Genomic DNA, 12,490 nt, shown 5'->3' on the forward strand with positions numbered 1-12,490 from the left:
AAACCTCCAGGTCTTGGGTGAGCAGAAGAGACTTGGTTCAAAAACTATTAGAAAAAACATTTGCATATATATATTTTTTAATTACTTTATGGTTTTTCATATTTTATTTTAATAGTTTCCCTTTCCATCTATTTTTTTTATTTTATATAACAATAACAAATGCTTTTCCTTTTCAGTTATGATCTGGATGGTTTATATTTCAAAAGAAAATGAATGCATGTCAATATTTATGTTCCTTAGTACAATAAAAACAACATATTTCCTACCCTTTCTGTCAACAAAGCTCTCTCATGTGTCCTAAAGTGCACAAAGCAGCCTGTTAAATTTGTTTCTTGTGGTTGGCTGTAAAGCCTCAAAGCCCAAATCTCTGAATCTGCTATCAAAGGATAACACATCAATTAATATGCATGGTTCCTCCAGCCCCCTGTCTGAACTTTAATATCTTATAGATTTAGAGTTGCAGCATTTGGTGAACTCCTCTAGGACATTATATTGATCTGTATTAAAACAAAATAAGACTTGTATCTGCAGTCGCTTTGCTGTGGCAGGCTAGGCTTTAAACATCTGGAGTTTAAGCAGATTTGTGTGGAGAAATTTGTGGACAGAGAAAGTGGACAGAGAAAGTGAAGACATCCTCCAAACTGAGGACTGGCATATCTCTTTCTTCAGGGAAATGCCAGTTTTCAAGTTAAATTCACATGATCTAAGACTCATTTTCCTCCTTTCCATCTTACAACATATGAATGGATATGCTCTAATGTTTAAAAACTGGACAGCTGCAAAAAACAAAAAAAAAACAAAAAAAAAACAATCTTATGTTGTTGAACATTTGTCAATATTTGCTTCTTACAACAAACAGCCAATACAGATTATCAAATAATTTACATTTAGATTATGGTCAGATTATGGCACAGTTACACACACACACACACACACATATATATATAAATATATATATATATATATATATATATATATATATATATATATATATATATAATTTCATTCACAAACAGAAATTCTGAAATAGTTCCCTATCCTATTCCCTTTTTACCTTGATCACTTGATCTTATAATGAATTAAAAACCCTAAGATTCTTGAAATATTAGAGGAGTAGCCTATTTAAAGAAAATCCATGCATTTCTTTCCTTATGTGATTATTTGAATCTTTTTGAAATGTCTCTGTCATTAACAATCTGTTAAGAGTCTTTATATTTTTTTTTTATAATTTTTATTTATTTATTATGTGTATGAATTTGTCTTTGATAATTATTTTTCATGTATAACTGGTCATTATGTGTGCGATACTTTGCCAATGTTTTATTATTATTATTATTATTAAGCAATAAAAAGCAAAAATAATTAAATACATGATAAAATAAAATAATCATATAACAATTTATAAATATTCATGTCTGCTCCGCCCACTGAAACTAAACATTGCAGAAACCAAAAATCTCGTAAACACCTGTTTGGATGCCGCTACACCGCAGACTGCACCCAGACGCTCCTCTGTCTTTCTCTCTCTCTCTCTCTCTCTCTCGCTCATCGGCTCTGCTCATGGCCGTGGTCAATAGTGGTTCGTCCGGTTGCAGGACCGTGGTCATGGCTGGTCATTTTTGGGCGAGACGGCCAGCCCTGAGGCAGCAGAGGAGCCTACCCTCGGTGAACCAGCGCATGAGGGCATCCAGCGCCGCGGGCCACGGGGGCAAAAACTCGGCGTGGAGCCAGCAGGAGCCCCCCAACTATCTCTGGTCCAACCGTACGCTGATCTACAGAGATGTCAAGGCTTTTCTCAAAGAAATTGGAGGAGATCCACGGGAGGCTCGCTACTGGTTAACACACTTCCAGCGGGCCGGTTCATTTCCTGCGTTCGCGGTTCTGGAGGTGCGTGTCCTGCGACCAGATTGACGCTCATGATACACGGGGCAACTTTTTGAGCAATGTTGACAGGCAACTTTGGTTAATCTTGATGTCAACGGGCAACCAGTTGAGACACCGAGCCCACGACTGATCTAAAGTATCCAGATAGAAATGTGTTACCCATTCTCAGTAGCTAAATTGCCCAAGCACAATTGCTCAAAAAAGTTGCCCAGTGTATAACTGACTAAATAGCCTACATGTCTTTATTTGAATAATGTATTAATTTATATTACATTTTAATAATGCCAGTTATGTTTATATATTTTTTTAAGAAAACGTACTATTTTCAACACACACACATATATATATGATACATTTACGTTTACATTTCAATACATTTTAGATGTTAAAATGTAAGATAGATATTTTAATATTAGTTATACTTATGTCCATCCTGATATATTCAACCTACTTTGTTTAATAGTTTATAAAATAAAATTTTAATGTTTATAATACTATCTCATGTGTTATTATAACTTTATATACTATACATGTACTTTTTTATTAATATTAATTCATGTGTAATACATATTCATACAACTATATCAGTATTAAGTCTAATTGTTTTAAAGTGGCACATTTGTATACATTGTAACCAGGATTAATCAGAAGCTGAATTTGAACATTGTATGTGAAGGCTCTGCTGACGGTTCATCCAGACCGCTGGCCAAATTGTGCATGAGTGTACAGATCCTTTCTGTCATCTGTTTTTGGTTTGTTGACTCTGTAGACAATTGAGCCTTTTTCTGTTTCAGGATCACTGGTCAAACTAAATTAACTAATTAGGTAGGCTACGCTGCAGATATGACCTCTTAATAGTTGTAATCTAAATGAACAGTTTCTTGGAATCATGACATTTCAAATATTAAAATGCATTTACACTGAAAAAAACAAGTTTGATGCAGAAAATATAATATTTAATTTTAAGCAGAAAAATTGAGATAGTATTTTTTTTTAAAAAACATTACTTCAATAAACTCAAAAAATGCATTTCTACCATGTATATATCGTAGACGTTTATTTATATTGAAAGTACATTATATTTCTGTAGAGTCAGAAGCTGATTTTTGCTTTGTCTGCAGGTTGACACTTCGGTGTTTGATAGCCATGAGATGGTTCAGAGTCTGGCCTTTGGGCTCTCGTTCTTGCAGCGGATGGACATGAAGCTTGTGGTGGTGATGGGCTTGCCTCCTGATTTGGAGGAAGAGGACGGCGCCAAAACCGAGACTAAATCCTCCCTCGCCAGGACTACGATGGTGAAACACTGTCAGGCTTTAACAGAAGCCCTTCAGCACAACTCAGCCAATGTGATGCCCTTCTTTAGCTCAGAGGCCCTCTTACAACTGCAGCACACTCAGGATGAGAGCAGGTCGAGCAGCCACTTTAACCAAGTGATAATGGGCCGATAGTGGCGTCCCCATCTCTCTCACTGTGTCTGTGTGTTGTCTGTCTGCGTTTATCAGCAGTGGGCTCTCCGTTGTCGTGAACTCTGCTCTTCTGCAGTGGACTCTGGACTGCAGAGTGATTCCTCTGGTCTGTCCGGTGGGCCGCGATGCATCGGGCCGCTCTTCTGTGCTCAGACCCATCCAGGTCACAGCAGCCATCTCGCAGTCACTGCAGCCTCTGAAAGTCATATTCCTGAACAGCTCAGGGGGCATCCGCAACCAAAACCACAAGGTAGGGCGAAGATGTGAATATGACTAACAGAAAGTATTGTACTCTTAAATTGTATTTAATGTGTGTGTGTGCATACCACCTTGATCATGACCATGTTTTATTTAGGAGTTTTTTAGTGTGAGCACAGTGATTTCCCTGTAACCTCTTGGATATGGAAGGTCTCATTACTCCCGACACCATGTCTCATGAAATATGGCAATGTTTAGCTATGTCTCTTTTATATTACTAAGTAAGTCTTGGTCTGCAGTCTTGTTCTCAAAAGTTCTAGATGATTTCTACAACCATTCCACAGTGCAGTCTAACGTCTTGTATGGCACTGATTGTACAACTTTACAGCAGTTGGTAAAAAAAAAAAAAAAACTTCGTAAATTGCTCTCTTCCTCTCTGACAGTGGTGTTGAATTAATCTTGAGCTTACTGTGCTCACAAAGGTTCTAAGAGTTTTATAGAGAAGGGTTAAAATTTTATCAATCATTCTTATCTGCGCTATCTCCTCTGCAGTGGGTAAAACACACACCACACAGCAGAATCTGCCTTCAGAGTCTTAAGCAGGCTAGTACATGACATACCTCGAAGGCTTTCAGTCATTTAAAAAAATGCTTACGACTTAGATTTCTATCGAACTGTCAGACCAACCAGTCAAGCTTGTTATTTAAGTTAAGTACAGAATGCACCTATATATTTATGGATAGTATTAAATGCACTAAAGAAACTGGAAAAATATTTGTGTATTTTCACAAAAAAAAGTTTTATGCCAGTTATGTCTATGAGTCATTCCACAAAATTGGTGCCTTTTCCACTTGGAAAAAAGAAATATATAAAATGTTTAATCAACATTAAATATACATGAAATGAAGACACCCTAAAATGGCAAGAAATTATATTATATATCTCAGGCTGTGTAATTAATTATTTTATGACTGTACTTCATGTTTTGGTATTTATGTCAACCCTGTTCCCTTTCAGTCGGTCACTCTCGACGTCACATCGGATGACCAACGAATTGGGATATCACTTCGATATACCAATCTACTGTGTAAACTAAACAAGCAAATGCACATTGGCATGCAATTACTGCATCCAGTGCAATATGTACCAGCTTTTTGCTTCAGAGCCGAGCGACAACATCGTTCTGCTCCATCCAAGAGTCTACAGTGAGCTACGAGTTCCAAGCTTTTGGTGTTTGCGTTACGGTGCTTCAGCGGTGAACGTTCCTGTGTCAAGTGGGTCACGCGCTTCAGGTTGCACTACCCCGTGTTGTGCACCTCAACAAAGAGCATAAAAGAGCATTTCCCTAAAAGAGCAATAAATGGGTGCGTCTTTGTAAAGACGACGGATTGTCTTTTTAAAGATTTTAATCCAGGTTTATGTCTTCTCAATGACGATTCCAACTGCTGTTTAAGTTCAGTAAAAGTGACTTGACATACAACCAAGTATGGTGACCCATACTCAGAATTCGTGCTCTGTATTTAACCCATCCAAAGTGCACACACACAGAGCAGTGACCACACACACACTGTGAACACACACCTGGAGCAGTGGGCAGCCATTTATGCTGCCAGGGGGAAAAAAGGGTGAATGTTGTTTGCTGTTTTTACAGCTGCAAAGAAGACAATAATTCAAAACTTTAATATGTGTGCAAAAATATTTTGGATTCTTAGCCTACTTGGGATAGTCACCTGTGAATGTACAATGGCATGAATTAATGGAGCTAATGGGTCTTGCTAGCTTCTGCGGACCATGAGCCTTGGCTATGCGATTCTGTTTGCCCGGTGTCCCCCCTAGTTTCAGCAGCATCCACTTCACTACAGTGAAGGCAGCTGATGCTCCTGTCTTGTATGTGGAAATCACAGTCCTACTGGCAAAGGGTGCGATAGAGCCGGTCCCTCCATCTGATATGTGTGTCTATCCCAGAGACTGGTTTGCAGCGATTAACCTGAAGGACACGCACTTTCATGTGTCGATCCTTCCACACTACAGACACAAAGCTTTAGGACCTCAGACCAGCTCTTGTCTGTTACGGAGGCAGGCAGAAGGGGAATGCCATCTCTAAGCAGAGGATGGCCCACTGGATTGTGGAGGCCATCCTCTGATGTGTTAAGGGTATTGTAATTAGACATTAATTGACAGTTCTGTGTCATCTCACTGATCTGGTTCAATTATTAGGCAAGGAAGATGATCAGATCTTTCTGTGATCATCTGAAACCGGACCTTGCTTATACCCTGCAAGACTGGGTTGAAGGTCTGTAGTCACCTTGCTGTTCTTATTTATTATTAAATTTACATGGATGCATTATTGACAATGAATTATAATAATGAAAAGTATTTTTATTGAGACTGATCATGCTATCCTGGCCATTAACAAAAGTAATAGTAATAATACCACTAATACAAACTAAAGTGTTACTCGTGCTCATATGCCACTGAATGATATAGGCATTAGCTCAAAATTACACCCAAGGGTGACCTTTAAACATGTTTGCATTTTACACAGACAGTCTTTAAAAATAGGGTGACACCTAATTTATGTCATCCCTGTTACCCCAATGTCAAAACCTGTTACCCTGAAAAGTAACGGGGTTGACAGTAACAGTAACAGACGATTTCAAACTAATTTGCTATTGCTAGCTAATAGTCAAGTTCACAAAAGCACATTGTAAACTTTGAACTGATTTTCCTTATAGATATTGATTATATTAAATGTAAGAAATAATTGTTTAAATTTACATAAAGAAATTTGCATAATGCCATTGTGAAATTCCATGATTTTGCCCTAATCTTGCATATTAAATCTCCTGCTGAAAAAGAAAAATTGTAGTGAGGGTCAGGCCAAAAACCTTACCCTTACCAGCACAAATGCTATTTAAATTATTTAAAATAATATTTAATTTACATTTTTATGTAATATTGATGAAATAATACATAATATTATGTAAATTGCTAATTTATTAGTTGTTATATTACATCTATGTTTGATTATTTCTTAGGGAAAAAAAAGGCACCGATTTCATGGATGATCCCTATCTTTTGCTTTAGTGTGTCAGTAGGAAAATATAAATTTACATTTCCAAAACATTCTTTTTGCCATCAATTGTAATAATCAAGTGAGATTTTTTTTATGCACGTGGAGTCTGACCAACAGCCAGTGCTCAACACAGAGATCTGATCTCAGGATCATCCAGTCCATCTGTGATTATTGTCATATATTTGAAAATAATAAGCCTATTCAGTCATAGTAACCAATTATAACTCAACAGAGACATGTATTTTTAAATTGTCATGTTACAATACGTGTAACAATACTTACCAAATGAATTTCCTAAATAAAAATGTGGTTCAGCATAAGAGTGTAGAAATAGTATCAATTAATGATTGTCAACAGTTGATTCAGTAGCTTGAGATGTACACAAGGTGGTAGTATTGCAATTTTTTTTTTGCTACAAAGTATATTAGAAACCATGAAAAACATTTCTGTATGATATGCATAAGCTTCAAAAGAACAGTCGGTGCCAACAAATGAACAGAAGGCCTACTTGCGTTTCCAAGTACCAAGTTTGCATGAATTAATAAACATATGATAAACTTGAAAAATCATGGGCTTTTGAAATGGTTCCTTATTAAAGGCATGCTTCATTTGTTCAGGTGTTGGGTTTGGTGTCATTGCCGGGAGATCTGTCAGGTCTGAAGGACGTGGAGCACAGACGCGTCAGTGCCATAGCTCAGCTGCTCAACCTGCTTCCGGCGGAGAGCTCGGCTGTCCTCACCTCAGCCGACACGCTTCTCACTGAGCTCTTCAGCCACAAGGGTGGGAGGCGAGATTACTACGTTTTTCCTTATTTTTATTTCTTAAGCCTATAATGTGTCTTTTTAAATTCGTGTTTCAGGCTCAGGCACCCTTTTCAAAAATGGAGATCCAATTCACAGGTATGATATGTGATTGATGCATTCAGTGTTTCCTTTTAGATGTTGCCCAGTCAGAAAAGAGGCAGAACTTAACCCTTCCATCCACCACAGGGAACCTTTCACATGTTTAAATGTACATAACCACTGCTTGTTTATAAGGCTCATTAAATGATCAAGAATGAACAAGCAGTTTTCATCACAACAGGTTTTGTTTTGTTCCCTGCGTAAGTAAATACAATTATCTGTCATTATTTACTCACACTCGTGTCATCTGAAATCAGTCCTGTCAAACCTATATAGTTTAGCAGTGAACAAAAACTTTAGTTCTGGTCTCTTCTTTGTGCGAAGATATTGTAATACTTTATACTGTATGGCCACGGTTGCAAAAATAAACACTGTGTGGAAAAGACCTGAATAAATAATCTTCAAATTGTCTGCTGTTGAGTGGTAAAAACATATCAGCCTTTGGGACTGGACTGACATGTGGACGAGTAAATTCTGATTTTCTCACTCAATCATTCTTTTATTATAGTATCTCTCATGTGTGGATCTTCTTTCTTCACAGATACAGTAGCCTGGATGACATTGATACTGACCGTCTCTTGGCACTGATCAACAAGTCTTTTGAGAAGAACCTGAGAGAGGATTATATAGCTTCTCTCAAGGGTAGACTGCATTCCATTTACCTTTCTCAGGGGTAAGAGCGTTGTTTCTGGATCTTAATTATCAAGTATAGCCTCAGAAAAACCACCTGACCTGACACAACTTGCCCCATGTAACTAGAATGCAGCGTCACTGGAAATGAGATTAAATAAATATCAAAATGTATATTTTCATTGAATTAATATTTGAATATTTAAACATGGTTACATTATTGGTAATTGTATTTCCTGCTTATGATAACATTATCACAAGTTATCATTAAACTATTTGGCTGAAGATTATCTATGACGTCTGAAATTAATCATTTTAAATAATAAACTACTAATGTTTTTAGTTCTGAATGGAAAAAAAAAAGTTCATAATTTTCTCATGTAGCTTATTAATGTCGCATACCAGGTTAAATACAACCCCCTTGACATGGCATACCAAACACAATCTGTTACAGTAGTGTTGTTTGTGAATGGTATCTCAAACATCATTTTAAAGCATTATTCTTCTGGAATATGAGTTTATTAAATCTGCTCTTGTGTTTTGTTGCAGGTACAGCGCAGCTGCTATAATCACCACAGAGCCTGTGAACAGCGGCACTCCGTACCTGGACAAATTTGTGGTCAGCAGCAGTAAACAAGGCCAAGGAACCGGTCAGATCTTGTGGGAGTGTATTCGTCAGGACCTGGGCAAGCTCTTCTGGAGATCCCGCGCTAACAACCGCATCAATCCCTGGTGTGTCTTCTCTTCCACGTTGCCCTGTTGTGAGTCTTTGCCCATCTCATTCGCTTTTAAAATCCTCAGGTATTTCAAGCACTGTGATGGCAGTTTCGTAAATGGTCACTGGATTGTGTTCTGGCTCGGCCTTTCGGACATCCGTGAGTCTTACGAGCTGGTGGAGTACACCAAGTGCCTTCCTGACTCCTTCTGCTCTCACATCGCAACAGGAGCAACACCACTTCAGCAACCTCAAGGCTCATGAAAACGACACTCGCCTCACACACTGCATGCACTGGACACGGGCTTCATATCGTAACTGTGTCTTTAAGTACTAGTAACAATGTCAATTTCATTCAAACCTATCAAACCTATAAGACTAGGGTGGAACACACACACTGTGAGAAAGGTGTTTTGAGGTTTTGAGTCATTGGCCATGATGGACCTCATCTGTATTTACAGTATGAGTGGGAAAAAGAGATTAAAAAAAATGAAAAAACATTAAACTAAATATCTTCTTTTTTGTGTTACACTATTTGACTATTTGTTTTTAGTTGTATCTCCTCTGGGATTGCAGTAAATTGGCCAAAAACGCCTAAACTGGCATATTTGCAGAAATGTCTAATAAGGTTCACAGTCCCTGTAGCTCTGAATGGAAAAAGAAGTGGAGAAGGGACCCGTAACCTTGGAAACCAACAGGAATGTCATATTTGGCTGCTTTTTTTTTTTTTTTTACAGACGTATGCCATTGTGTATCATTACATTTCTCAAGTTTAGTAAACTGTCATTAGCTGCATTTTTAATGTGCATATATTTATTTTTACTTTATTATCTAGCCTGTTAGTTTGCTTAGCAGCAAATGGTAAACTGTCAAACTAGTTATTGCCTATAAACTCATCAAAAACTCCTGTACCATATTTAAGGTCTTATTTCTTTTGAAATATAAATATATATATAATTGTTTTATTTAATTTGTTCAGTGTGGACACATGAAATTGATTCAAATTGACAAAATGTTTTTCAAAACAAATTCTGATTTCAAAGTATGCTTTGAAAAGTATTATGGTTTCCGCATAAATAAATAAATATATACAAAATTAAGCAGCATGAACAAGAGCAGCAAAATCAACATGTTGTAATGATTTCTGAAGGATCATGTGATACCTGAGATTGGAGGAATGGCTACTAAAAATGTAGCTTTACATCCCAGGAGTTATTAAATTAAATAAAATTTCAAAACGTGTTCATATAGAAAACACTTACTTAAAATGTTTATTTTAATTTATTTTTTCTGTCGACTAATGCTGTTTTTCTGGTTATGAATGAAAGGTAAAACACGTTTGAAGTTTGTGATGTACACTAAATCCAAAAGATGCCAGATTCTCTTTCCAAATGGTCAGTTTTATCACACCACTATGCCAGTGTTCTCATATCAACTCATGTTTATATCTTCCTCTAATATGTTCTGTCCGCTTTAATGCCATTTTACTGGAATAAGAGGAGTGGGTGGGATACTGGAGGAGGAAAGAATGCAAACCTTTGTCTACAGACAATGATGGTGGAAGAGAAAGAAAGCAGCTTGTCTTTCTGTCTGTCTCTCTCTCTGTATTGTTGTGTCTGGAAGACGTCAGCAGAGGAGAGGAATCTGAAGAGCGGGACACATGGAAAAAGAGAAGGATGAAGAAAGAGATGTCTTTGTTTCATCCCATAAATGTGTCCTGGTGAAAGGGCAGTGAGAGGAGTAACAGGGTCAGGAGGAGACTTTCTCTCTTTCACTGTCATACTCACTCTCTTGCCCCGTCTTTCTTTTCTCCTTGATGTGATATTGTTATCATCATGCATTAATATAGTTTGTTTGTTGTTAAAGGGATAGTTGTTAAAAGGTTTGTTCATCCCTGTAACCCAAACAGTAGAGCGTAGCGCAATTAACGCCAAGGTCATGGGTTCAATTACTAGGAATACATGAACTGAAAGATGAATATCTTTAATGCTGTGTATGTCGCTTTAGATGGCATGGCTGCTGAATGCGTAAATATCAGTGGAAAAATTAAAAAATATATAATGATTCATTCACTGTTATGTCATTCCAAACTTGTATGACTTTCATTATCATGTGGAAAAAGAAGATATTTCGAGAAATGTTTTATGACCATAAAACGGAAGTAAGGGGTAAATAATGACAGCAACAGTTTATTGAACCTTTAGATTATTTATATTAGGACTTCTGTAGTATAAAGAAAATGCCTCAGTTTTATTCAGAAAAGTATTTTCATACACCACCACACCAATGACACAACGACACACCAATGTTTAAGTTTTTTTCAAGTTTGTATGTGTCAAGGTACAGAAACCAAATAATTAAATGTAAAACAGCACTGGATAGTCTTCAATGTAAAAATGAAATATACATTCAAACCTACATTTATTCAGACACCGTCAACATTTCTCACATTATTACAGTTTTGCTATATATATCAAAAATTATATCTGGTGTCTGAATAATTTTTGGTTTGACTATTAAAACTACAAAGTAATGCAGTCAAGAGCAGTGAGTGATTTTCTGTCAATTTCTTGGATTAACATTACAGCAGCCAGTAGCTAAATTAGGCGCGGTCACTTTAAGAGACCATGAACGCATCCAATATAATACACATCCCATTTTTTCCTCAATTGTTTACTTTCACTTAAGAAATAACTGACAGTTTTTTCGAGCATAATTTCCAAGGTGGATATTTTGACATATTTTTTATGTATTTGTCGGCACAAGAGCAAAAATAAGCAAATTCGATGTTCAAGTGTTTTGAGACGACTTTCTCTTTGCAGAAGAGAGCTCGGTTCAGTGTCGCTGGTGGCTCTCTCTCTCTCTCTCTCTCTCTCTCTCTCTCTTGTGCACACTGAACACCAGTAACCAGCTACTCCGTTCAGCTTTCCCCCGTCTTGTGTTTGAATGCTTTAATGTTTAAATCGACAAGCGGTAAGGCGTAAAAACGTGAAAAAGATAAGCTTTCGGGACGATGCGCAACTGTCAACTGCTGTCCTGAGCATCTTTTTAGGCTGGCCTCAGCCAGTTGGTTATATAAAATATCAAGTTGAAAGTCATCATAGCTTGCTTAGTATAGACCCAGCTCCCAACCCAACTTTGAGAATAGATTAACGGCGATATTTTTTTTATCGCCCGATAAGAGTCTCGTGTTAACGCAGCACATTAACGCCGATAACGGCCCACCACTAGTTATTATACACAAGATGGTGTTTTTTTTTTACATTAGGTCTTAAAACTACCATATTTGTAGTTATTTTTGTTGCGTTAGAACCACCATTCAGATTGGCAACCAAACTGAGCCAAAACAGTAATGAAAACGTCAATTGGCTATTCAAAAGTGTCTGGGAAATACTAAACCAACTTGTTTGGAGAATTGCTAGTCTATTTCACCAGTGTGAGTACTGAGCAGCCACATGTTTCCCAGTGGATTAAATGAGTTCAATATCAGCATTATGTTCAATGACTACCAATTACATTGTTCGTCAATATTTTATTAACAAATATATCATAAAGTCAAGCTAATTTTCTTGTAGTTTCCGGTTGACACGTTACACTGGACTTTGAAATACTGGATTTA

The 12,490-nt window shown here is 37.1% G+C and overlaps 1 protein-coding gene across 2 annotated transcripts; it reads left to right on the forward strand.

The window, feature by feature from the left end:
* The first annotated feature begins 1,456 nt into the window (after positions 1-1,456).
* On the forward strand, positions 1,457-11,025 carry nags (N-acetylglutamate synthase). 2 transcript variants are annotated; one of them, XM_026207612.1, is made up of 8 exons: positions 1,457-1,887; positions 3,006-3,292; positions 3,387-3,600; positions 7,242-7,404; positions 7,484-7,523; positions 8,068-8,199; positions 8,706-8,888; positions 8,958-11,025. In XM_026207612.1, exons 1-8 carry the CDS (start codon positions 1,477-1,479, stop codon positions 9,133-9,135), a joined length of 1,608 nt encoding a protein of 535 aa, XP_026063397.1. In that variant the 5' UTR covers positions 1,457-1,476; the 3' UTR covers positions 9,136-11,025. The 2 variants fall into 2 exon arrangements, with proteins under 2 accessions (XP_026063397.1, XP_026063398.1); XM_026207613.1 differs by having other exon boundaries at positions 3,390-3,600; positions 8,958-11,024.
* The last annotated feature ends 1,465 nt before the right edge of the window (positions 11,026-12,490 follow it).

The sequence above is a fragment of the Carassius auratus genome, chromosome 28 (genome assembly GCF_003368295.1).
Source record: "Carassius auratus strain Wakin chromosome 28, ASM336829v1, whole genome shotgun sequence".
Lineage (NCBI taxonomy): Eukaryota > Metazoa > Chordata > Actinopteri > Cypriniformes > Cyprinidae > Carassius > Carassius auratus.

What these genes read in the sequence shown, in the direction of transcription:
- nags (XM_026207612.1), top strand. Translation starts at nt 1,477, where the DNA reads ATGCCGCTACACCGCAGACTGCACCCAGACGCTCCTCTGTCTTTCTCT. An exon ending in TCCGCAACCAAAACCACAAG is followed by an intron (nt 3,601 to 7,241) that starts GTAGGGCGAAGA and finishes TCATTTGTTCAG; the next exon opens with GTGTTGGGTTTGGTGTCATT. An exon ending in AATGGAGATCCAATTCACAG is followed by an intron (nt 7,524 to 8,067) that starts GTATGATATGTG and finishes CTTTCTTCACAG; the next exon opens with ATACAGTAGCCTGGATGACA.